Consider the following 23,741-nt stretch of genomic DNA (forward strand, 5'->3'; position numbering starts at 1 on the left):
AACAGAAACCTGAGCAAGCCGCTTGTCCTCCTAATTCTGTGGCTGTAATGCTGGTGGCTCCCAGCTGAACCTCCACCTGCCCTGTAGCTGCCCCCCTCCAGCCCCTCTTCCCTCCACCCCACTTCCGCCCTTGGAAACAGCTTCCGGTGGGCATCTGCTGTCCTCTGCGTGTGGCTGGGTGATCTCCTACCCTCCTGGATGCGGGAGCTCTGAGCTCTGGGCCCTGCCCTCCCCTGGCAGAGGATGCCAATTGTGAGTCTAAGAGCATGCATGCATGCCAAGTTGCTTCAGTCATGTCCGACTCTTTGCAACCCTGTAGACTGTAGCCCACCAGGCTCCTCTGTCCATGGGACTCTCCAGGCAAGAATACTGGAGTGGGTTGCCATGCCCTTCTCCAGGGGATCTTCCCGACCCAGGGATCAAACCCACGTCTTTTATGTCTCCTACACTGGCAGGCAGGTTCTTTACCACTAGCGCCACCTGGGAAGCCAGAGAGCAGGACATGACTAATGCTCCCTGTCCTCCCAGAGCCTGGTGAAGCACCTGGCTCACATGCTGGGGGACCTTCAGAGCCCTGAGTGGGGAGTGAGTAAGCCTCCCCTGCCAGGACTCTGCCTTCTGGAAATCCAGCCAAGGACAACATCCTACATGGAAAGCTTTATACATGTTCCTGTTTAAAATGTGGGAAGCAGGGACTTCCCTGGTAGTCCAGTGGTTAACAATCCGCCTGCCGATGCAGGGGACACAGGATTGATCCCTGGTCCAGGAAGATCCCACGTGCCATGGAGCAATTAAGCCCGTGCGCCACAGCTCCTGAGGCCACAGGCTCTAGGGTCCGTGCTCACAACAGGAGAGGCCACCGTGAGACGGCTGTGCACCCCAGACTGTGCACAACTGAGAAAGCCTGCACGCAGCAACCAAGACCTAGTGTGGCCAGAAATAAGTAAATTTTAAAAAGTTGAAAGCATAAAAATAATCTAAATATTGACCAACAGGGTTAACTGATTTAGGCTATAAATAAATAATTGGAATATTGGGCTGATTTGAAAAAAGTGTGCTTACAGATAATATGGAAAATATTTGTTATGTTGTTAAGGAAAAATAAATATGCAGAATCTATGCTAGAAACTACATTGAAAAAGACAAAGGAGACATGAAGATTGCAGTCATCACCGGAGGTGAGGTGGATGGCTTCTGTTCTTTTCTCCCTGCAGTGAACATGTCCTAGTTGTTTCAAGCATTATATGTTGCTATTAGGGACTCCCAAATGCAAATACAAACACTCACGCAAAAAATAAAAATAAAAAAGATAAACTCTAATATAAAAAGCTATTTTGGCCACAATGAAAGTACCCATTATGGAGGATTCAGTGAGCTCGGCCAGGAGCCTGACAGCAGCAGTCAGCAAGTCAGAGCTAGTCCCGTTTATCAACACCGTATGGAGTAGGATTTTTCTATTTTATTTTTTAAGCAGTATTTTTCCATTATAAAGAGTAGTACATGATTATTATAGAAAATGTGGATACCGTAGAAAATAAAAGGGATATTAAAAAATCCTTATGTCTTTCCAACTTAAAAATGATTGCTAAAATTTTGGTTTTTTTCTTTCCCCAGTTTCCTTCCTATATGTGAGTTTTATTTTCTTTTGTTTGAGGCTAGAGGGAGATTGGGACAATCAAGGTATAATTTAAAGCAAAAAAATTAAGGCAGAGTAGCCAAGATCATTATAAAGTGAAGAATGGTGGTCTCAGCTCAGAGTCTAGTTATGAAATATTGACCAAGAAGTTCATGATTCAAAATGTTAAGAAAAGGAGAAAAACATAATCAGATCTAAAAATACTATCTATAGGGTAAAGAAAAAAATACATGCACAACTGGGACTTTATATTCTTCATGTCACTAGCAACATTCTTTTTGGATGTTAATGGGAATATTTCAACAGGGGGTTAGGTGTGATGCAAAGTATTGAGCTCTAAGAGAGAACCCCAGGAAGACAGTCTAATAAGTCAGGGCATTTCTTGTGCCACAGGAGGTCTGGAAGCTGACGTCGAGGGCATCGGGCACCTCTTGGTCCTGCGTCCCTAGTGTGTGATCTCTGTCCTCATGGCTCCCTGAGGCTGCTGTATCTGTGCTCACTGTGCTCAGTTCCAGGCAGGAGGACATGCAAAGGCAGAAGAGCAGGCAGCTGGTTTGGTAAAAGCCCCACTGTGTGCTGTAGTGAAGAGTGGGCAAGAGTGAGGCAGAGAGGGAGCAAAAGCAGCGTAAGGTCCATCCTTAAGGCTGGGTGCCCTTCCCTGGTGCATCTCCCGAAGGTGGGAAGCTAGAACATTGACCTGCTGGCTCCCGGCCCTAGCTGGTTGAGGGCCACCCCAGGAAGGCTCACCCCTTGCCCTTCAGAGCGTCTCACACGAGGGCTGAGAGCAGAATGAAGAAGCAAGTCCCCTCAGGACCACCTAGCCGGCCACAGCCAAGCTCAGGACCCCTGCCTGGGCTTCTGATCCTTTACAGCTGTGTAGCCATCCTGACATTGTCAAAAGAAGCACAGAGAGCAAAACCTGCTGAGGGGCCTCCAGGTACCACCTTCCCCCCAGGCTGAGGGTGACTGAGAGGTAAGTGGCACCCCTAAAGACAGGCCGTTAAGGAGCAGGGCCTTGGTGCTGAGCAGAGCAGTGGTACCAGGCCCCCCATTCCTGAGACAGTGCCCTGAGCTGGCCTCACCTGGTGTGCAGGTGTGAACACAGGTGCGTTTGAGACGGGAGTTGGTGCCCAGCATAGGTCTCTCCTCCGATGTGTCCCCGCTCCGCCTGGGTCTTGTGCTCCGGAATTAGCACAGGACCCGGCACACAGGCCCGTCTCCCGCCTTGGTTCCTGCCCTGTGGCAGCATCCGGAGTCCACAGTCAGCGGCGCCGAGTCCCACGCCCTCTCCCCGTGAGTGAAGTGAGGCTTTGCAGGGAGGAGGACAGAGCAATTTAGCCCTAAAAGCTGCCTCAGCCATCACTGGGGTTGATGACAAGACAACTTTGATTTTGTTTATTTCCTTTGTGCAAATTTAGAGCAGACAAGAGCAGCCAGCTCCCGGCATCTGCCTGGCAGGAAGGGGCCTGGCTCCCACCCTGTGTAGACTCCCACCCGTGGCAGAAGCAGCTCACCACACTCGCACTCCGCTGCTCACAGAGAACCCGAATCCCAAGAGCAGGAGCCCCTGTGCTCCCCTGGGCCCCCAGCCCCGGACTGGCTCTGCTGGTGGTGAGCTAACCCCTTCCCTTGCTCTCTGCTCCCCAATCACCTGGAGATCCACTTCTGGGCAAGACAGGGGGCTGGACTGATGGTCCCTCCAGGCTGGAGGGGGTTATGGTCCCCAGAGACCCTGGTGCCCCCTGGGGAGGGCAGGCTCTGGACATCCAGCTGGTGAGGCCGCTCACACCACAGTCTTGTAGGGTCTGCAAGACAGGGGGAGCTTGCACCCTTGCTGAGGAACCTGGGCCCAGCCAACCCCCCCCCCCCCCACCCAGGGCCCTGTCATCTTGGCCCCTCCCCAACCCCGTGTCCCTTCTGCCCTCTGCTCCCCCTCCCTGGGTCTGTTCCTCTGAGCAGAGGGACTCCACTCGTCCTCCTGGCGGGGTGGGTGGGGGGCGGCGGGGCAGACTTGTGCCTTGGCCCCCGTGGCTGTGACCACCTGAGGGGGGTCTCCACGCACAGAAGCCCAGGAGGCTGGGGGCACAAATGCACACCTCCTCCCTCTGCTACTGCTGTCCCTTCGGCAGGCAGTGGTTGGGGGGGTTGGCAGGACTCTCCAGACATCCCGGGCGGTGTGCAGGTGTGATGAAGGTCAGGGTCGGATGCAGGAGGCACAGTGAGTACAGACCCCGGCGGGGGGCAGGCACACCCACCTGGTCGTCAGTCCCCCCTCAGAGTGAGCTGCAGGCCCTGCCTAGGTAGCCTAACCAGGATGCATGACTTCTGGGACAAAACATTCAGAGAAGAGGTGGAATTCATTCTATTCCATGGAGATGCCCCCTTTTGCTTCCCCTTCTGGCCACTTGGGGGACAAGCAAGCACCTGAGCAAAGAGGGGCAATGGGAAGGCCAGGGGAGGGTGGTCTCCCTGCAGTCATGGTCAAGGTCAAGGTCATGGGGTGGGGGGAGGCGTGGTGATGTCGGGACCCTTCCTTTCCTTCCCACTGTGGCACCCACAGCCTGTTCTGTTCATCCCAACACAAGTAGCTCCTTGCAGAGGGGCCTGAGCTCCCTGAGGAAGCCACTTAAGGGGCGTGGATGGTCTTAGGCTCACAGGGAAAGGGCTGTTGCTTTTTTTAAAAAAAAAATTATTTTTAGTTTTTGACAGTGTCGAGTCTTTGTTGCTCCGAAGGTTTTTTTCTCTAGTTGTGGCAAGTGGGGGCTCCTTTATCGCTGTGGTGCGCAGTTTCTCGTTGCTGCGGCTTCTCCTGTTGCGGAGCGCAGGCAGTAGGGCACAGGCTCAGTAGTCGTGGCTCAGCTGCCCCGTGGCATGTGGGATCTTCCCAGACCAGGGATCGAACCCATGTCTCCTGCATTGCCTGGTGAATTCTTTACCATTTAGCTACCAAGGAAGCCCAGAGCTGCTTTTCAAATCAACAGCAGCAGAGCGGGGACATTTTGGACAGCATCTGGGTCTGTTAAATGCATGTATAATGTGTGAGTGTGTGTCTATGTCAGGCATGCATGCCTGTTTGTGGGTGCATGTCCGCATACCGGTGCCTGTATGAAGAGGGTGCATTGCACTAACACAGCTACAATGATGAGAAACAAGCTTTTCTGCTCTCAAAGCATCATAGCAAACCCAGCGTGGAGGGGAGGGGAGGGGAGAAGAGAGCCTCGCTTACACGCGTGAGTGCCCTGCCTCAGGTCTCAGCAGACAGGGAGGCAGCCCTGATTGCTTCAGTTACTACCTCAGCCCAAAGTTATGCTTCCGTGGGACCAAGGACTCTTCCTTTGTGGCATTTATAATGGGTAATTTTTTTTATTGATATAACTGACAGTCATGATTAAATTTTCATTTCTATTAAACTATAAAATCTTTTCTTTTGTTCAGTCGCTCAGTCGTGTCCGACTCTATAGCCCCATGGACTGCAGCACACCAGGCCTCCCTGTCTGTCACCAACTCCTGAAGTTTGCTCAAACTCATGTCCATTGAGTTGGTGATGCCATCCAACCATTTCGTCCTCTGTCATCCCCTTCTCCTGTCTTCAATCTTTCCCAGCATCAGGGTCTTTTCTGATGGGTCAGCTCTTCGCATCAGGTGGCCAAAGACCTGGAGTTTCAGCTTCAGCATTAGTCCTTCCAATGAATATTCGGGACTGATTTCCTTTATGATGGACTGGTTGGATCTCCTTGCTGTCCAAGGGACTCTCAAGAATCTTCTCCAACACCACACTTCAAAAGCATCAATTCTTTGATGCTCAACCTTCTTTATGGTCCGACACTCACATCCATACATGACTACTGGAGAAATCATAGCTTTGATTATACGAACCTTTGCCAGCAAAGTAATGTCTCTGCTTTTTAATATGCTGACTATGTTTGTCATAGCTTTTCTTCCAAGGAACAAGTGTCTTAATTTCATGGCTGCAGTCACCATCTGAAGTGATTTTGGAGCCCAACAAAATAAAGTCTGTGACTGTTTCCATTGTTTCCCCAGCTATTTGCCATGAAGTGATGGGACCAGAGGCCATGATCTTCTTGTCTTAAGCCAACTTCTTCACTCTCCTCTTTCACTTTCATCAAGAGGCTCTTTAGTTCCTCTTTCTGACATAGGGTGGTGTCATCTGCATATCTGAGGTTACTGATATTTCTCCCCAGTTCTTGACTCCAGTTTATGCTTCATCCAGCCCGGCATTTCACAGGATGTACTCTGCATAGAAGTTAAATAAGCAGGGTGATAATATACAGCCTTGATGCACTCCTTTCTCAATTTGGAACCAGTCTGTTGTTCCATGTTCAGTTCTAACTGTTGCTTCTTGACCTGCATACAGATTTCTCAGGAGGCAGGTAAGGTGGTCTGGTATTTCCAACTCTTTAAGAATTTTACAGTTTGTTGTGATCCACACAGCTTTAGTGTACTCAATGAAACAGAAGTAGATGTTTTTCTGGAATTCTCTTGCTTTTTCTATGCTTTTTTTAAATGATCCAATGGATGTTGGCAATTTGATCTCTGGTTCCTCTGCTTTTTCTAAATCTTGCTTGAACATCTGGAAGTTCTCAGTTCAGGTACTGTTGAAGCCTAGCTTGGCAAATTTTGAGCATTACGTTGCTAGCATGTGAGACGAATGCAATTGTGCAGTAGTTTGAACATTCTTTTGCATTGTCCTTCATTGGAATTAGAATGAAAACGCATCTTTTCTAGTCCTGTGGCCACTGCTGAGTTTTCCAAATTTAATGGCATATTGAATGCGGCACTTTCACAGCATCATCTTTTAGGATTTGAAATATCTCAATGGGAATTCCATCACCTCCACTATTTTGTAGTGATGCTTCGTAAGGCCCACTTGACTGCACTCCAAGATGTCTGGCTCTAGGTGATTGATCACACCATTGTGGTTATCTGGGTCATTAATATCTCTTTTGTATAGTTCTTTTGGGTATTCTTGCTACTTTTTTTTTTTTTTTTGTATTTCTTATTGTTTTTAATAGCATTTAGTCACATAATTTACAGCGGCATAGATTTATAAAAGGTATTTACGACTGGCAGGTAATTTACTCGCATCTCGGGTTTTCTTTTAAAATTGAGAATAGGCAAACTAGTTACCAGTTAAAGGATATTTTAGGATATGATGACTATAAACACAAAAGGTACACTGGTATCAATTCTATAAACAGCAAATGTGAATGTAACTTAAGCCTACTGGTTCACATTTTTAAAAAGCACCCTCATTTGTTCATAAAGTACTTTAAATGGTTCTTGAAAGTCTACTGTAGACATGATATATTCAGTCCAACTAGTTTGGGAGGTGGGTTGTGTGACCACATCCACTTTGGGGTCTGATTCAGAATTAAAAATCAAACGGCCTTACACACAGATTATAGTCCTGAGCAGCAGCATCAGTTCCCAGATAATACAGCTTCCAGAGCTTTCATCATCCTGGTCACTCTCCTTTTTTTGCTTTCACTTATACTTATCTTTCTTTTAAAGAAACAAAATATATAAAAAAGTCCACCAAACTTCTGAGAGTCACGGTTTGTACAGCACTGAATGTTAGTGGCTTTGGCATCTGATGTTACCAAGTCACTTCCGTTACAAATATTTTCTTCATTCTGGGTCAAGGCGAGGTAAAACAGGAAGAATGAGATTCCCAAATGCAGAATCTTGAGTTATGAAGTATCCTGATGAATGTGCATGTGCATGCTGCAAAGCTGCCTTCTGCTGGGCTGCAATATGCTGCTGCTCAGCATGGTCCCGGAAGTCCTTGTTGAGAGCGGGTCTCGAGAGCGCAATGCTAGCTCCAGGATGATTTGTTGAAGATTGGTTCTGCATTAGTAATTTTCTTTTTTCTTTGTCCAGTTCTGCCAAGATTGCAACTCTATTTTTGTTTTGAAAACCTTGTCCTGAAGGGTTTGCTGCCATCTTCCTATTTTCTGTTTCAACTATGTTCAAGGGTAATTGGGCAGCACTTTACAAACACCCACGATGGAGCGGAAGTCCCGCCTCCCGCCTGGACCCAACCTCTTGCTACTTCTTAATATCATCTTCTTCTGTTAGGTCCATACTGTTTCTGTTTATTATTGTGCCCATCTTTGCATGAAATGTTCCCCTGGTAGCTCTAATTTTCTTGAAGAGGTCTCTAGTCTTTTTTCCATTGTTCACTTAGGAAGGCTTTCTTATCTCTCCTTGCTGTTCTTTGGAACTCTGCATTCAAATAGGTGTATCTTTCCTTTTCTCCTTTGCCTTTCACTTCTCTTCTTTTCTCACCTATTTGTAAGGCCTCCTCAGACAACCATTTTGCCTTTTTGCATTTTTTCCCCTCTAGGGGATGGTTTTGATCAACACCTCCTGTACAATATTATGAACCTCTATCCATAGTTCTTCAGGTACTGTATCAGATCTAATCTCTTGGATGTATTTGTCACTTCTACTGTATAATCATAAGGGATTTGATTTACACAACTAGTAAAGAATTATCCGCCTGCAATGCAGGAGACCCCGGTTCAACTCCTGGGTTGGGAAGATCTGCTGGAGAAGGGACAGGCTGCCCACTCCAATATTCTTGGGCTTCCCTGGTGGCTCAGCTGGTAAAGAATCTGCCTGCAGTGCAGGACACCTGGGTTTGATCCCTGGGCTGGGAAGATTCCCTGGAGAAGGGAACAGTTACCCACTCCAGTAGTCTGTCCTGGAGAATTCCATGGACTATACAGTCCATGGGATTGCAAAGAATCAAAGAAGACTGAGCAATTTTCACTTTCCTACCTGAATGGTCTAGTGGTTTTCCCTACTTTCTTCAATTTAAGTCTGAATTTTGCAATAAGAAGTTCATGATCTGAGCCACAGTTAGCTCCTGGTCTTGTTTTTGCTGACTGTATAGAGTTTCTCCATCTTCAGCTGCAAAGTTATCAGTTCAGTTCAGTCGCTCAGTTGTGTCCGACTCTTTGCAACCCCACAGACTGCTGCACGACAGGCTTCCCTGTCCATCACCAACTCCAGGAGCCTGCTCAAACTCACATCCATTGAGTCCGTGATGCCATCCAACCATCTCATCCTCTGTCGTCCCCTTCTCCTCCTGCCTTCAATCTTTCCCAGCATCAGGGTCTTTTCAAATGAGTCAGCTCTTCGCATCAGGTGGATTGGAGCTTCAGCTTCAGCATCAGTCCTTCCAATGAATAGTCAGGACTGATTTCCTTTAGGATTGACTGGTTTGATCTCCTTGCAGTCCAAGGGACTCTCAAGAGTCTTCTCCAACACCACAGTTCAAAAGCATCAATTCTTTGACGTTCAGCTTTCTTTGTGGTCCAATTCTCACATCCATACATGACTACTGGAAAAACTATAGCTTTGACTAGATGGACCTTTGTCAGTAATGTCTCTGCTTCTTAATATGCTGTCTAGGTTGGTCATAGCTGCTCTTCCAAGGAGCAAGCGTCTTTTAATTTCATGGCTGCAGTCACCATCTGAAGTGATTTTGGAGCCCAAGAAAATAAAAGGTCTGTCACTGTTTCCACAGTTTCCCCATCTCTTTGCCATGAAGTGATGGAACTGGATGCTATGATCTTTGGTTTTTTTTTAATGTTTTTAAGCCAGCTTTTTCATCCTCCTCTTTCACTTTCATCAAGAGGCTCTTTAGTTCCTTTTCGCTTTCTGCCATAAGGGTGGTGTCATAAGGACACAAATCTCAAGTGTGTAGCCTCAGTGCTTTATGCATGTGTACACACCACGTTTCTAGCCCTTAGTCAATGAGGGGAACTTCAGCAGCATCTGATGGTTCCCTCCTGTTGTACCCAGTCAATTTCCACACACCAAAACCTGGGGAGTCTAGGTTTCTTTGCACTGAACTCCACTCTGTCTGGGTGCTCATCTCCTTTGCGAGACATTAAGCACCACAGGAGTGGGACTTCCCTGGTGATCCAGTGGCTAAGACTTCACACTCCCAATGCAGGGGTCCTGGGTTCAATCCCTGGTGCAGGAACTACATCTGCATGGTACAACTAAAAATTCAAATGACATAAAGATTCCACATACCAAAATGAAAATCCTGTGTGCTGCAACTACGATCCAGTGCAGCCAAATAAATATATGTTTAATTAAAAAAAAAAAAAAACCCACAGGAGCAGGGGTGAGCCCCTTCTATTGATCCATACCCCAGCCCTATGCCAGTAAAGGTTTGTGGAACTAACGAAGTGATGCTCAAAACCCAGCTGGGCAACAAGGTGCCTGCAGGCTGTGCCTGAGTATTGGCATTCGTTCAGTCTTGCTGGAGTTTGGATGTGATACAGAGATCGTGCACCTGCTTCCATTCCTCTGTCCTCATCCTGAAGCCAAGGCACCCTGAGGTGACTGCAGGCCACCTGGAGGAGAGGTTGCAGGCTGCAGGGGTTGGGCACATCCAGAGCACTTGTGCATGTGGGTCCTCCCTATGCCAGCCTTAGAGGGGCAGTTCCAGGATGCAGTGGGATTTGGGCATGGTTAGTGCAGTACCCAAGTGAGATGAGAAGTGATGGGTCACATGGAGAACACAGAAGGGGCCCCTGCACCTAGATACATGTTCACACGTCCCATTCACATGTCCAACCAGAAAGACTGCTTCTGGCTGCAAGTAACAGACAAGCCAGTAACTGTGGTTTAGGAGGCTGGTTTGTCTTCTCATACCATGAGCTCCAGAGGTACACGGCTGGGGACGCTGATTAGCGGCTGCGCAGTGTCTGGTCAGGGCCAGCGATGACACAGCATTGTCCTCACCATCTCCGAGGATGATGCTGAGCAAGACCCTGGGCTCCAGCAGATACCCTGAGCTTTCTCTGACAAGGATCCTTGGTTACACACCCTTCTCGGGCCAATCACTGGATTGTGAGTGGCTAAGACTGGCTACTACTCTCCTGGGACTAGGAGAGGCTGAACCCGAGAGGTCAAGGGGTCTCAGCCCACCAACAAGAGGGTGGAATCCATCAGTAGAAAGGGGATGGCTATTTGGTCTACCATGAAGACAGGACACCCACTTCAGGGTCCTGAGCACGGTCCTCGTCTCACTCAACCATGAGGGAGCGGGGGGGCCTGACATCAGTACACACACAGGTGACCCATGCGGACTACACGCCACGGTGCAAATGCGTGCAGTGGGCAGTCAGGGGGCGCTTTCTTCAGAGAAGGTGCCAGGCAGTGTCAAGGATGGGCATCTTGGCCAGCTGCCAGGGCTAAGGGATGAGAGCATGGATGAGGCATGGCAGGCCACCTGAGGAGTCTGGGTTCTGAGCACAATGGGAAGCCTGCAGTTGTGAGCAGATGGAGCCAAACCGGCACGTCTGTTAAGAGATTACTTTGGTGGAGAATGGCTCCTGTGAGGGCAGAGGTGAAGCCAGGAGATTGGAAATGTGTGTGCAGGTGGGAAACACGGAGCTTTGGAGGAGACACTGGGGGCCAAGGGCAAGTCTCTGGAGCTGCTGCTGTGCCTTCCGAGTGTGGACCCCCAGCCCACGCCGGTTGACCACTCCACCATGTAGGATGTGCAGCTCCTCACCCAACTTCAGACAGCCTTCTAAGAGCCAGGCAGGTCTGGTTCCTGTGCTTCTCTGCCAGGGAAAACCTGGCTCTCATGGGTGCTGTGTTCTCAGGGTCTGCTCTCCGCCACTCTCTCGCCCCCTCCCCGCCCTCTCCTGGCACACAGAAGCCCCTAGTGCTGCTCCTGTGAACGCTGTGCCCACACTCGCCACCACGCTTGTCTACACTGACACAAGCAATCACCAGGGGGAGGAAGGTGGTTTTCTCTCAGGCTGGGTGACCTCAGGCAAGTCTCCCCATGCCTCAGGTTCCTCATTTGTAACAGGGAGAGAAACACCCAGCTCAGGGCTCTCACAAGGATCACATGAATTATCATACAAGTGTCAGCTGGTGTTATTAGCGTTTTCAGGTACAAACCACCTCCACACTCCCACAGCACAGCCAGGAACCACCAGTGCCCCAGCTGGCCTCCGTCTGCACCCTCAGGGCTGGAACTCGGGGCAGTGGCAGCAGGACGGCCGGGGAGTGCAGCTGGGCTGACAGCAGACCTGCAGGGCGGGGTCCTCGCCCCGGGCCATCTGGCTGGGCCCGAAGGTCATGGCAGCATCAAATTGGGCCTTGAGCAGCTGAAGTTGCTTCAGTGCCTGCAGCGCCTCTGGAGCGACCTCATCCACACCCCCCAGAAGGTTGTAGTTCTCACCAGGGTCCTCAGACAGGTCAAAGAGCAGCGGGGGCTCATGGGCAGTCAGAGGACTAGAGGCGTGGCAGGCAGGGTCCGCAGTGGTGTCGCTGTGGACAGAGCCTGGGAGGGGGGGGCACACACCTGTGCACCGGGCAGGGGGCTGGGCTCGGGGGCTGGGAGGGGTGGGGGGGGCTGGGGGAGAGGAGGTTACCCTGGGTAAAGAAGTGTGCCTTGTACTTCCCGCTCCGCACAGCATAGACCCCTCGGACCTCATCCGGGTAGGCCGAGTAGAAGAAGAGGGTGTGCCGGGGGCTCTGGGGGCAGAGTCAGGGGGTCTGCACATGCCCAGCACTGTCTGCTCCATGCTGGGCCCTGGGCATGCAGTGGCTCCCTGCCCACCCAGAAGCCCCCGGCCGGCATCACTAGGATGCAGTTTGACAGAGGGTTCACCTGGCCCTAGGGACTTCAGGGGCTGCCCACACTCACTCCTGGGGAGGGTGAGTGGCTGGTGGGGGTGGGGGGAAGGGAGGTCAGGATGGGGGTCAGGGAGCTGTGGCTATGTGCTCACGGGCCCTACCTTGCCGGTGCCCAACAGCAGGGGGCTGAGGTCAACGCCATCCAAGGTGATGTTGGGCAGCGGGGCCCCCGCCAAGGCGGCCAGGGTGGGAAGCAGGTCCAGGGAGCTGGCCAGCTCATGGGTCACACCTGGGAGTAGAGGGCTGTACAGTCACTCCATTTGTGATTAGGGCTGGGAAGATGAGACCAAGAGTCCAGGAGCAGAAGGCCTGAAAACTGACCGGGAGCGATGTGACCTGGCCAGAAGGCCAAGGCAGGCTCTCGGACGCCCCCTTCGAAAGTGGTTCCCTTTCCGCATCGCAGGAGGCCAGAGCAGCCACCGTGGGACATCCGCATCGTCTCAGGTCTGGGACACACAGGGAGGACGTCAGCAATGAGAAGCCCAGGGTTTCCAGCCTGCCTCAGGGACCCCAGCCCCAGACTGATTAAGTCACACATTTTGCCCAGAAATGGCCAGCATATGCCTGTCCACTCCCTGTCCTCCCAAGACCAGCACCTATATGTACTCACAGCCGCCAGCCTCGCACATGCACCTGGGTGTCACCATATGTGGCCAACAACTCCCGAGACCCCCTTAGCCCACTAAGTTCTTGGCCAGCGTCAACATGGGAAGACCCAGGGCCCTGTGGGGGGTCAACCAGCACCCCTCTGCCTCTGCCGAGTACCCGTTGTCCGCAGTGAAGAAGACGAGCGTCTCTCCGAGCAGCCCCAGGTCCCCCACAGCTGTCATCAGGGCTCCCACAGCTGCATCCAGCTCCATCAGGGAGTCCCCAAATGGCCCTCGGCCTGAGTGCCCTGGAAAGCTCTGCCCACTGAACTGGGGGTAGTGGGTGTGCTGGGGATGGAGACCGGAGTTAGCACCAGGTAGGGGTCATGGGGAGCCCGGGCGGAGGGGCCACGGTCACTCACATGGGAGGCGTAGTACAGAAAGAATGGGCGGCCTTGGCGTTGGGCATCAGTCATGAGGTCACGGGCAAAAGCCACGTAGCGGGCCTCGAGTCCAGGCAGCCAAGGGGGCTGTGCCTCCACCGACAGGTTGGCCAACAGTGGGACAGGGACGAGGCCCTGGTCACAGGTGCCATCGCAGGGGGTGGCCGGCGGGAAACAGGTCAGGTTCTGGCAAGGGCCCTGAGAGAGCAGCTCCTTTAGCGGTCTAGACTGTGGGGTGGGGCTCTGGGGTCAAGGGGAAGGATCCTGGTGGTTCCTACCTGGTCATGGGAGTACGGGATGCCCAGGAATCGATGGAAGCCGTGGTGGGGGGGCAGAAAGGCTCCCTCAGGCCCCACCCCAAGGTGCCACTTGCCAGCTATCCCTGTGAGGTAGCCTTGGGCAGCCAGGACCTCAGCCAAGGTCACCTCCTCCAGGGGCAGGCCCCCTCGGGAGCTGGGCTCCAGAACTCCAGGGTACAAGCCCATTCGAACTGGGAGTCGGCCGGTCAGGAGGGCAGCCCTACAAGGCAAGTCAGAGTCCGTGCGACACAGCAAAACCGAGATGCATACAAGAAGGGGAGAGAGGAGAAAAACAGAGAGATATGAATTTCTCCATAGAGACAGAGACCCTGCTCCTCCCTCTGCACTCCAGAGTGAATCTGGGAGGAACTAAATGGTCAGGGGTGAGGGCTGCCGGTTTCCTTCCTCACCGCGAGGGTGTGCACAGAGACACAGGCACATAGAAGTCGGTGAACCGAAGACCCCCTGCGGCCAACTGGTCCAGATTGGGGGTGGTGGAACTGGGGTGCCCATAGGAGCCCAGGTCCCCGTAGCCTAGGTCATCAGCAAAGATCAGCAGGATGTTAGGTGGGCTGGCAGCAGCCAGGCCTGCGGCCAAGGCCAGAGTGAGGGTCCATAGAGCCTCCATGGCTCAGCGCACAGACAGGCCTGTAACAGAGACCCTTGGGAGAGAAGGCAAACTGGCCCCCACAAGCTCTAACCCCGAGACCCCAGATTCGAGCACTACCCACCCCCAGACCCGGACATTAACCTCCCCCAAGAGCCCAGGCTCAGGCACTACCCTCCCAGACTCAAATACTCCCTCGACGGAGACAACTCCTTTCCAGCTGACTCGGCACCCGGAGACCCTCGACCGCAACAAAACCCAGGAGCCTGTAGCCTGGGATCTAACTCCCTGGAGACCCTCAAGGGCCAGGACACCTTCAGACTCTCAGGCGGAGATCTGACCCTCTTCTGCGAAAGGTCCCGCCTAGGCTCGTGGTCAGGGGGCAGAAATCCCAGAACACTGACCCGCGGGGGCCCACGAAGCGGAACAAAGGCAGTTTAGGACCGAGGAGGGGGCAAGTGCGGGACACCGGGCAGCCGGGCCCTCCTCAGGCGCTTCCGCCTCGGCCCGGCCCGGCCCCGCCCAGCCCCTTGACCCGTGACTCCCGCGCGGCCCGCCCCGGGGCGGGGCACGGCGCTGGGAGGGGCGGGCCGAGCGGAAGGGGCGGAGCACGGGGTTGAGGGGGGGCGCGGAAGGGGCGGGGCACGGGGCTGAGAGGGCGGGCCGCGCGGAAGGGGCGGGGCAAGGCGCTGGGAGGGGCGGGGCCTGTTCCGACCAGGAGCGTAGCGGGGTCTCGGCTGGGCGGCAGGCGGCGGCTGCGCCCAGGTTTGCGCCCCGAGGCCTTTGGCGCTGGAGGCGGGCGCGCGCGTGAGGTGCGCGCAGGACGGATCCTAGTATTGGGGCTCGGCGCGCTAGTGTTCCTTAAAGGCCCTGAGCCTGGAGAGTGTCGAATGAACAAATCGAAACGGAAACCGTGGAGTCCGCGGGCTGCTGGCTTTTCCTTCAACGCTATGTTTGGTGTTTTCTTAAGACAGATCAAAAATTCTTTCCAACCTTTCCCCCTCCATTCGTGTATATGTGTGTGTGTGTGTGTGTGTGTGTGTGTGTGTGTGGTGTGTTTGTGGTGTGTGTGTGGGGGGGTGTGGTGTGTGGGTGTGGTGTGTGTGTGTGTGCGGGGTGTGTGTGTTTGTGGTGTGTGTGTGCGGGGTGTGTGTGTGGGGGGTGTGGTGTGTGTGGAGTGTGTGTGTGGTGTGTGTGTGTGTTTGTGGTGTGTGTGTGTTGTGTGTGTGTATGCGGTGTGTGTGTGTGTATGTGGGGTGTGTGTGTGTGTTTGTGTGTGTGTGTGGTGTGTGTGTGTGTGTGTGTGTGTGGGTGTGTTTGTGGTGTGTGTGGTGGTGTGTGTGTGTGTGTGCGGGGTGTGTGTGGGGTGTGTGTGTTTGTGGTGTGTGTGTGTGTGCGGGGTGTGTGTGTGGGGGGTGTGGTGTGTGTGTGTGGGGTGTGTGTGGGGTGTGTGTGTTTGTGGTGTGTGTGTGTGTGCGGGGTGTGTGTGTGGGGGGTGTGGTGTGTGTGTGTGGGGGGTGTGTGTGTGTGGTGGAGGGGTGTGGTGGGGCATCTGGGGGGTGGTGTCTTCTCTGTATCCGGGTCACACCAATGGGAAGGACTCATCCAAAGCGATGACGGAGGTGGCTCCATCACTGGACAGCCTTGTACGAATGACTTCACAGTTTTGGTCCCCAGATTGTTTACCTGTTTCAAAGTAAGAGAGCGCACCGGGAGGCGGTTAGCTGGGTATCTTACTCAGTGCAACCAAACACCCCAAGATCAGTGCCTCCCTGAGAGTGCCTCCCCGCAGCAGCTCCCCTAGGACATCTCTTCCCTGGAACCCTCCCCAGGGCAACTCTCTGGCCTCAGGCTCCCCAACAGGGTCAGACCTCAGGACCAGCAGGATGTGGGCTGCTGTTGCGGAGGGTTTCTCATATTTCCTGCCTCTGGAGCCAGTGGGAGCGTGGACAGAGTCCTTGAAAGGCCTCTGGTCACTGGGGTGCGGCCAAGACACAGCTTCCACTGAAGCCCAGCTGTGGAGCTGGCATTTTGCTGGTGAAAGATGAAAGCTACGACTAGAGGCAGTAGGAAGGAGCAAAATTTGAAGGGCAGGGACTCCCTGAGACGGGGCTGGGCTCCAGGCTGCTGCTGGCCTCGTTGGGAATGGAAGGGGCTCCTGTGAACCATCCCCGTGGTGTCACACTCCAGTACCGTTTCTGTGCCTGTGCGTGGGAGCAGTATGGGGTGGGTGGCCAGGACAGAAAGTTTTTCCATGGCCCAGAAATCTTTGAACCTGTAATTGGAACTATCACAGCTGGTTGGCGCTGTGAATTGGAGTTTAAAAGGAATCAGCCAAAGGCCCTTTCTTCCCTTTCTGCGGCAAGCTGGGAACTACCCTTATTCTCCAGGAGAGCCGGCCTGAGGCTGTAATGTTATGCAAATAGCTGACACTTTCCCCTGCAGACTCTGGAGGTTGCTCAGGTGTGTGCCCACGGCAGGCAGCCCTGACCTCTGGGTAGGGAGAGGGTGAGTGTGCCTCCATCTATGTTTGTTCAAAGCCGAGCTCTGTGGGCATCAGAGTCTTTCCGCGATTGTGAGCCTTTCTTGGCATTGCTGTGGGAGCCAGCAGGAGGGTCAACTTGGGACAGAGCCCTGGTGGGAGGCAGCCTGCCAGGGTGCGGGAAGTGGCTCTGGACACTGTTAATTTGGAACTAACACCCACAGTTAGGAGAGGGGCCTTGTGAGCGGTACCGGTCTGGTCTTTCTACACCTCGAACAAGGGAGGGGCCTCCATTTCCTGGGCCTGCCTGGGGCTGGTGGGTGGGTGAACTGCAGCACGTGGCCCATTTGAAGGTATTCTGTGGTGGTTCCTGGGAACAGCTGATGTCAGGGATCCAGGACACTAAGGGCCCTGTGTGCAGGCCTCCATTTCCCCCCTTCGGTCTGCTCCCTCCTCTTTGTCCTCAACAACCATCATTCCTAACCCCAGGATATCGGAGGCAAAAGAGCCTAAATCAGTCAGATCTAACAGGGAGCACAGGTTCTGGATTCAGATCTAGGGGCTTGGATGGTGCTGACTGTGCTCTGGCTTTTAAAACCAGGGTTCACAACAGCCCATGTGAATGAAGCCAAGCTGCTGGAAACCTCTTTGGTTTAATAGAGAAAAAGGCACCCAAAGACAGAGAAGTGTATTGCGCTTGACCTGGTCAGTTGCCCTCCAACTGTCCTTGGTGAGGGTCTGGAGGATGCCCTCTTTGAGACAGCGAGCTGTACTCTGGAGTAGAGAGGGAAGTAGGGACACACTTAAGACTCTGGGGAGCTGGCTACTGCAGGGCATCAGAGGCCACAGGGCCAGGCGGAATGGCATGGCCTCAGAGGTTTTTGGATCCCTGGCCGTAGAGTCACCCTCCAGGACAACAGAGGGTAGCACTAGTGGCAGCGGGGGTGGTGGTGGAAAGACCCTAGGTTTTGGGATCGTGGCCCAGACCTGACTCACAGTGCAGCTCCTCTTCCAATTCCTGGACATGAGTCACTCACGGACCTGGAGCTGCCAGAGGGAAAGACCTGGCGGAAACACCCAAGGCTGTGCTAAGTTTTCTTCCTGGCCTCCCTTGAGGGAGGTGTGGCCTTCAGCCAGGATGGCCATGCTCTAGGGGAAGGGACAGTCAGGTTCTCAGGGGTTGTTGGCCACTAAGTCTGAGTGAATACCACTTCCCAGACATTCTGATGCCCCCACAGTCCACTGATCAGAGAGGGCTTTGGAGGTCACACAAGACAAGCGTATGGGGCTACAGTTCATCTCACCGTGGATACGGTGATTATGTGAATTTATTTTGTATTGATTTGCCTGGTTCTTAAGCATATCATTCTAATAGATGTACTGAGCAGCAGGCCAATGCAACACTACCTGCTGACCTAGACAAGGACTCAAGGTAGTAAGCCCAAAGCGAGGCTCCTAGGGTTCCCCTCCTAGAACAGTTGAGGAAACACTAGCTACCTTAACAGATAAACCCCCAAATCTCAGTGACTTAACACAACAGATATTTACTCCTTGCTCACACAAAATCCAGTTTGCAACATAAGCAGAAATAGGGGTGGGTGAACCTCTGCTCATGTAGGCATGTAGGGAACCATAGAAGAGGAAGTAGGGGCTTCCCTGGTAGCTAAGGAAGCACTGCCATTTTTGACTTATGGATTTAAGGTCATCCTGGATGCAGAAGGCTGAATAGAGAGCAGGCAGGATAAGAAGGAGGTATTTACTGATTAGGCCTAGGAGTGGCCGCGATTCCAGAACTCTTGACTTGGCCCTCAGTTCAGTTCAGTTCAGTCGCTTAGTCGTGTCTGGCTCTTTGCAACCCCATGAATCACAGCATGTCAGGCCTCCCTCTCCATCACCAACTCCCAGAGTTTACTCAAACTCATGTCCATCGAGTCGGTGACGCCATCCAGCCATCTCATCCCCTGTCGTCCCCTTCTCCTCCTGCCCCCAATCCCTCCCAGCATCAGGGTCTTTTCCAATGAGTCAACTCTTCACATGAGGTGGCCAAAGTACTGGAGTTTCAGCTTCAGCATCAGTCCCTCTAATGAACACCCAGGACTGATCTCCTTTAGGATGGACTGGTTGGATCTCCTTGCAGTCCAAGGGGCTCTCAAGAGTCTTCTCCAACACCACACTTCAAAAGCATCAATTCTTCGGCGCTCAGCTTTCTTCACAGTACAACTCTCACATCCATACATGACCACTGGAAAAACCATAGCCTCGACTAGATGGACCTTTGTTGGCAAAGTAATGTCTCTGCTTTTTAATATGCTGTCTAGGTTGGTCATAACTTTCCTTCCAAGGAGTAAGCGTCTTTTAATTTCATGGCTGCAATCACCATCTGCAGTGATTTTGGAGCCCCAAAAGATAAAGTCTGACACTGCCATGCCCTACCTAGATGCAAAAGGGGCTGGGAAATACAGGCTCAGAAGTGTGGTGTGTTGGAGTCAGCAGGTGGGATATCAGCTTTCGGACATCTCAGTTTGCTGAATGTGGGAACAAGTAAATCCCTGAGGACTAGTTCTGTGGCACTGCTGAGGAAGAGTGTATCTCTAGGAGCTCAAGCTGGATGCTTCTTTCAGTACTTCCGATGAGTCTGCAGGCACTGACTCCATGTATCAAATCCCTTTCAGCTCAAAGCAGTCATACATGGGTCCATAATCTATACCTAAACCCTGCCTTTTATAGTTAGTGAGATGAGAGGTCAAGGAACTGGGAGGCCACAGCGTGAGGGATCCCTTGGAGAGACACGGGTGGTGTCAGAACGCGGGGTGAACAGACAACCTGTCACCGAGGCTCTCAGCGAGTGAGAGGGCGCGGCTGGCCAAGGAGGACCGTTTGGCCACTGCTGTATTCCTAGTGCCTCCCCCTCATGCTTCGGTGTGTGTACTTGTGATTGATAAACGTTTTAAATGCAGGATGTCCTTTGTTCACTTATTCATTCATTAATATCCACCCAACCATCATAAAGCATTTCTATGTGCTGACTGCTGTGACTGAATACAAAAAACAGATTTCCAGCAACACAATCTAAAACGCCTCTGTTGTAAAACACTTGGAAATGCTGCTGCTGTTGTTCAGTCGCTAAGTCGTGTCCGACTCTTTGCGACCCCATGGACTGCAGCACGCCAGGCTTCCCTGTCCTTCGCTGTCTCCCAGACTTTGCGCAAACTCATGTCCATTGAGTCGGTGATGCCATCCAACCATCTCATCCTCTGACTCCTCCTTCTCCTCCTGCCCTCAATCTTTCCCGGCATCAGGGTCTTCTCCACTGAGTCAGCTCTACGCATTAGGTGGCCAAAATATTGGAGCTTCAACTTCAGCATCAGTCCTTCCAATGAGTACTCAGGGTTGATTTCCTTTAGGATTAACTGGTTTGATATCCTTGCTCTCCAAGGGACTCTCTTCTCCAGCACCACAGTTCGAAAACATCTATTCTTTGGTGCTCAGCCTTCTTTATGGTCCAACTCTCACACCTGTATACTGGAAAAACCATAGCTCTGACTCTATGGGCCTTTGTCAGCAAAGTGATGTCTCTACTTTTTGTTTTTTTCTAGGCTTCCCCCAGTGGTTCAGACAGTAAAGAATCTGCCTGCAATGCAGGAGATCCAGGTTTGACCCATGGGTGGGGAAGATCCCCTGGAGAAGGGAATGGTAACCCACTCGAGTATTCTTGCTTGAAGAATTTCATGGACAGAGAAGCCTGGCGGGCTACAGTTCATGGTGTTGCAAAGAGTTGGACACGACTGAGTGACTAATACTTTCACTTTCACTGCAATACTCTGTCTAGGTTTGTCATAGCTTTTGATCCAAGGAGCAAGCATCTTTAACTTCATGGCTGCAGTCACCATCTGACATGATTTTGGAGCCCAACAAAAATAAAACCTGTCATTGTTTCCATTTTTTCCCCATCTATTTATCATGAAGTGATGGAAAGGGATGCCATCATCTTAGTTTTCTGAATGTTGAATATCAAGCCAGCTTTTTCTCTCTTCTCTTTCACCGTCATCAAGAGGCTCTTTAGTTCCTCTTTGCTTTCTGCCATTAGGGTGGTATCATTTGCATATCTGAGGTTGTTGATATTTCGCCCGGCAATCTTGATTCCAGCTTGTGGCTCATCCAGCCGGGTATTTTGAATGATGTACTCTGCATTGAAGTTAAATAAGCAGGGTGACCATATACAGCCTTGATGGTCCCCTTTCCCAGTTTGGAACCAGTACATTGTTCCATGTTCAGTTCTAACTGTTGCTTCTTGACCTGCACACAGGTTTCTCAGGAGGCAGGTGAGGTGGTCTGGTATTCCCAGCTCTTTAAGAATTTTCCAGTGTGTCGCGATCTACACACTCAAAGCCTTCAGCACAGTCAATGAAGCAGAAGTAGATGTTTTTCTGGAATTCTCTTGCTTTTTGTGTGATCCAACGGATGTTGGCAATTTGATTTCTGGTTCCTCTGCCTTGTCTAAATCCAGTGTGTACACTGGAAGTTCTTGATTCACATACTGTTGAAGCCTAGCTTGAAGGATTTTGAGTATTACCTTGCTAGCATGTGAAATTGCAATAAGGAGTTCATGATTTGAGCCACAGTCAGCTCCAGGTTTTGTTTATGCTGACCGTATAGAGCTTCTCCATTTTTGGCTGCAAAGAATATAAACAGCCTGATTTCAGTACTGACCATCTGATGGTGTCCATACGTACAGTCCTCTCTTTTGTTGGCGGGCCAGCGCGCTACGACCAGTGCATTCTCTTGGCAAAACTGTCAGCCTTTGCCCTGCTTTGTTTTGCACTGAAAGGCCAAACTTGCCTGTTATTCCAGGTATCTCTTTTTTTTTTCTTTTCAAAATTATCTTTTATTCAAGTATAGTTAATTCACAATGCTTTAGGTATACAGCGGATTGATTCAGTTATAATACATACACACACACACACACACACACACACACACACACACACATATGTATGTGTATATTGCTGTTATGCAGTCATTCAGTCATGTCCAGCTCATTGTGACCCCGTGGACTGAAGCCTGCCGGGCTCCTCTGTCCATGGGATTTCCCAGGCAAGAATATGGGAGTGCGTTGCCACGCCCTCCTCCATCCAGATCTATCTCTTGACTTCCTACTTGCATTCCCATCCCCTGTGATGAAAAGGACTTCTTTTTTTGGTGTTAGTTCTAGAAGGTCTTGGAGGTCTTCGTAGAACTAGATTTATGGTTATATTAGAATGTGTTCACTAGGTACCAGGTACATGGTGAGCATGTCACACCCACTTGCTCTCCTAACCTGCACCAGGGCCCAGGGGGAGCTGGAGCCACCTCATCAGCCCAAAAGCAGGTGCCTGGCATGTGGCCTGAATGAGGGAGGGAATGAAGCAAATCCTACCATTGTCCCTAACATACCAGAGCTCACAGGGAGGCAGAGTGAAGCCAGGAAGTCTTCTCAGGCCACCAGATATCCTGGTGGCTGAGCTGGGATGCCAGCTCAGGCCCTGCCCTAAGGCCAGCCCTTCCACCTCTCTTACAGTCACATTCCCTTTTAGAGAGGCCTTTCCCCTCTCCTTTGTGTGGACTTTCAGGTACCCTTGGCTCTGAAGCCAAAAGAAAGAAAAGCAGATTTCAGGCACTAAGTTTGGAGATTCAAAGCCTCTTCAGAACCTTCCTTTTCTCCCGTGCCTATATTCCTCCCAGGGCTGCTTTCTTCTCAAGGCTGTGATCTTGGTCACTGGTATCTATCAAGCTTCATTTCTCCTGTGTGTCCCAAGCCTGGAGAAAGGGTTTCTTCCCTCAGTTACGAGCCTTACACTCCAGAATAGGATTCTCATCGGCTCTGTTTGGGTCACATGCCCACTATGGTGTTCCAAGTGCTGGTTTCTCCACTGACTCACCACAGGCGACTTTGGACAAGGTGAGTTGCTTGTTTGCTCTAATTTGCTCTGTTTCCTTGTCTGTTACACGAGGACAGTAATGGGCTGGCTCAGTGATTCAGTGATGACTGAATGAGTTAATACACATCATACACTTGGGACGACATGTAGTGCTCAAAAATCTGGGGAGTAATCTATTTTCATAATTATTACTATATATTTATCTTTTATTTAAGCAATTTTCATAAAGCTCTGTGGTGGTCTCTCTGTGAAGAAGTCTCCATATGAAGTTGTAACCACTATTGGTCCCCCAAAGTTTGGAGTCTTAATTATATTACTCTTCGTAGTCCTCAGGACCATCAAGCCAAGAAATTAACATAAAGCAATTCCTGGGCTAGTTATACTCCTCTGAGGGACATATCTAGTTTTCCCAGGCCCAGTTAAGTTCATAACCCCAAGTCACAAAGCTGTCACAGAAAGAACCTACAGTCCCCCTACAGTGAGTGAGTTGGTAGATACTACAAATGGGATTAGACCACCAAAAGTTCACATATGTGAACTATTGACTAGAACTTTAAAGTAAATGTTTTAAAAATAATCAAAGACAAAAGAAATCTAAACATTGCATTAAATAAAAATAAAGAGTCAATATAAAGAAAGAACAAGCAGATTTGTTAATGTACCAAATACAGCTTGCAGAAATAAAATTTATGGTCACTGAAATTTAAAACTCTATGCGATTGCATTGAATCTATAGATTGCTTTGGGTAGTGTAGCCATTTGGACAATATTGATTCTTCCAATCCATGAACACGGTATATTTCTCCATCTGTTTGTGTCTTCTTTGATTTCTTTCATCAGTGTTTTATAGTTATCTATGTATAGGTCTTTTGTTTCTTTAGGTAGATATACTCCTAAGTATTTTATTCTTTTTGTTGCAATGGTGAATGGTATTGTTTCCTTAATTTCTCTTTCTGTTTTCTCATTGTTAGTGTATAGGAATGCAAGGGATTTCTGTGTGTTAATCCCTATCAAGCTACCAGTGGTATTTTTCACAGAACTAGAACAAATAATTTCACAATTTGTGTG

At 51.0% G+C, this 23,741-nt stretch overlaps 2 protein-coding genes across 5 annotated transcripts; both read right to left on the bottom strand.

The window, feature by feature from the left end:
* Nucleotides 1-5,056: 5,056 nt before the first annotated feature.
* On the bottom strand, nt 5,057-8,139 carry LOC139030591 (SOSS complex subunit C). Its single transcript, XM_070453614.1, has one exon. It carries the CDS (start codon nt 7,598-7,600, stop codon nt 7,286-7,288), a length of 315 nt encoding a protein of 104 aa, XP_070309715.1. The 5' UTR covers nt 7,601-8,139; the 3' UTR covers nt 5,057-7,285.
* Nucleotides 8,140-11,548: 3,409 nt separating this feature from the next.
* ARSA (arylsulfatase A) lies at nt 11,549-14,811 on the bottom strand. Of its 4 annotated transcripts, none has more exons than XM_070453611.1 (9): nt 14,678-14,810; nt 14,077-14,200; nt 13,646-13,886; nt 13,347-13,565; nt 13,103-13,272; nt 12,659-12,783; nt 12,439-12,566; nt 12,073-12,175; nt 11,549-11,981 (listed from the first exon to the last, which is right to left on the bottom strand). In XM_070453611.1, the coding sequence occupies exons 3-9, from the start codon at nt 13,850-13,852 to the stop codon at nt 11,662-11,664; spliced, it is 1,272 nt and encodes a 423-aa protein (XP_070309712.1). In that variant the 5' UTR covers nt 13,853-13,886; nt 14,077-14,200; nt 14,678-14,810; the 3' UTR covers nt 11,549-11,661. The 4 variants fall into 4 exon arrangements, with proteins under 4 accessions (XP_070309712.1, XP_070309710.1, XP_070309713.1 ...); XM_070453609.1 differs by having other exon boundaries at nt 14,077-14,314; XM_070453612.1 differs by lacking the exon at nt 14,077-14,200.
* Between the last annotated feature and the right edge of the window lie 8,930 nt (nt 14,812-23,741).

This window comes from Odocoileus virginianus, chromosome 23, assembly GCF_023699985.2.
Source record: "Odocoileus virginianus isolate 20LAN1187 ecotype Illinois chromosome 23, Ovbor_1.2, whole genome shotgun sequence".
Lineage (NCBI taxonomy): Eukaryota > Metazoa > Chordata > Mammalia > Artiodactyla > Cervidae > Odocoileus > Odocoileus virginianus.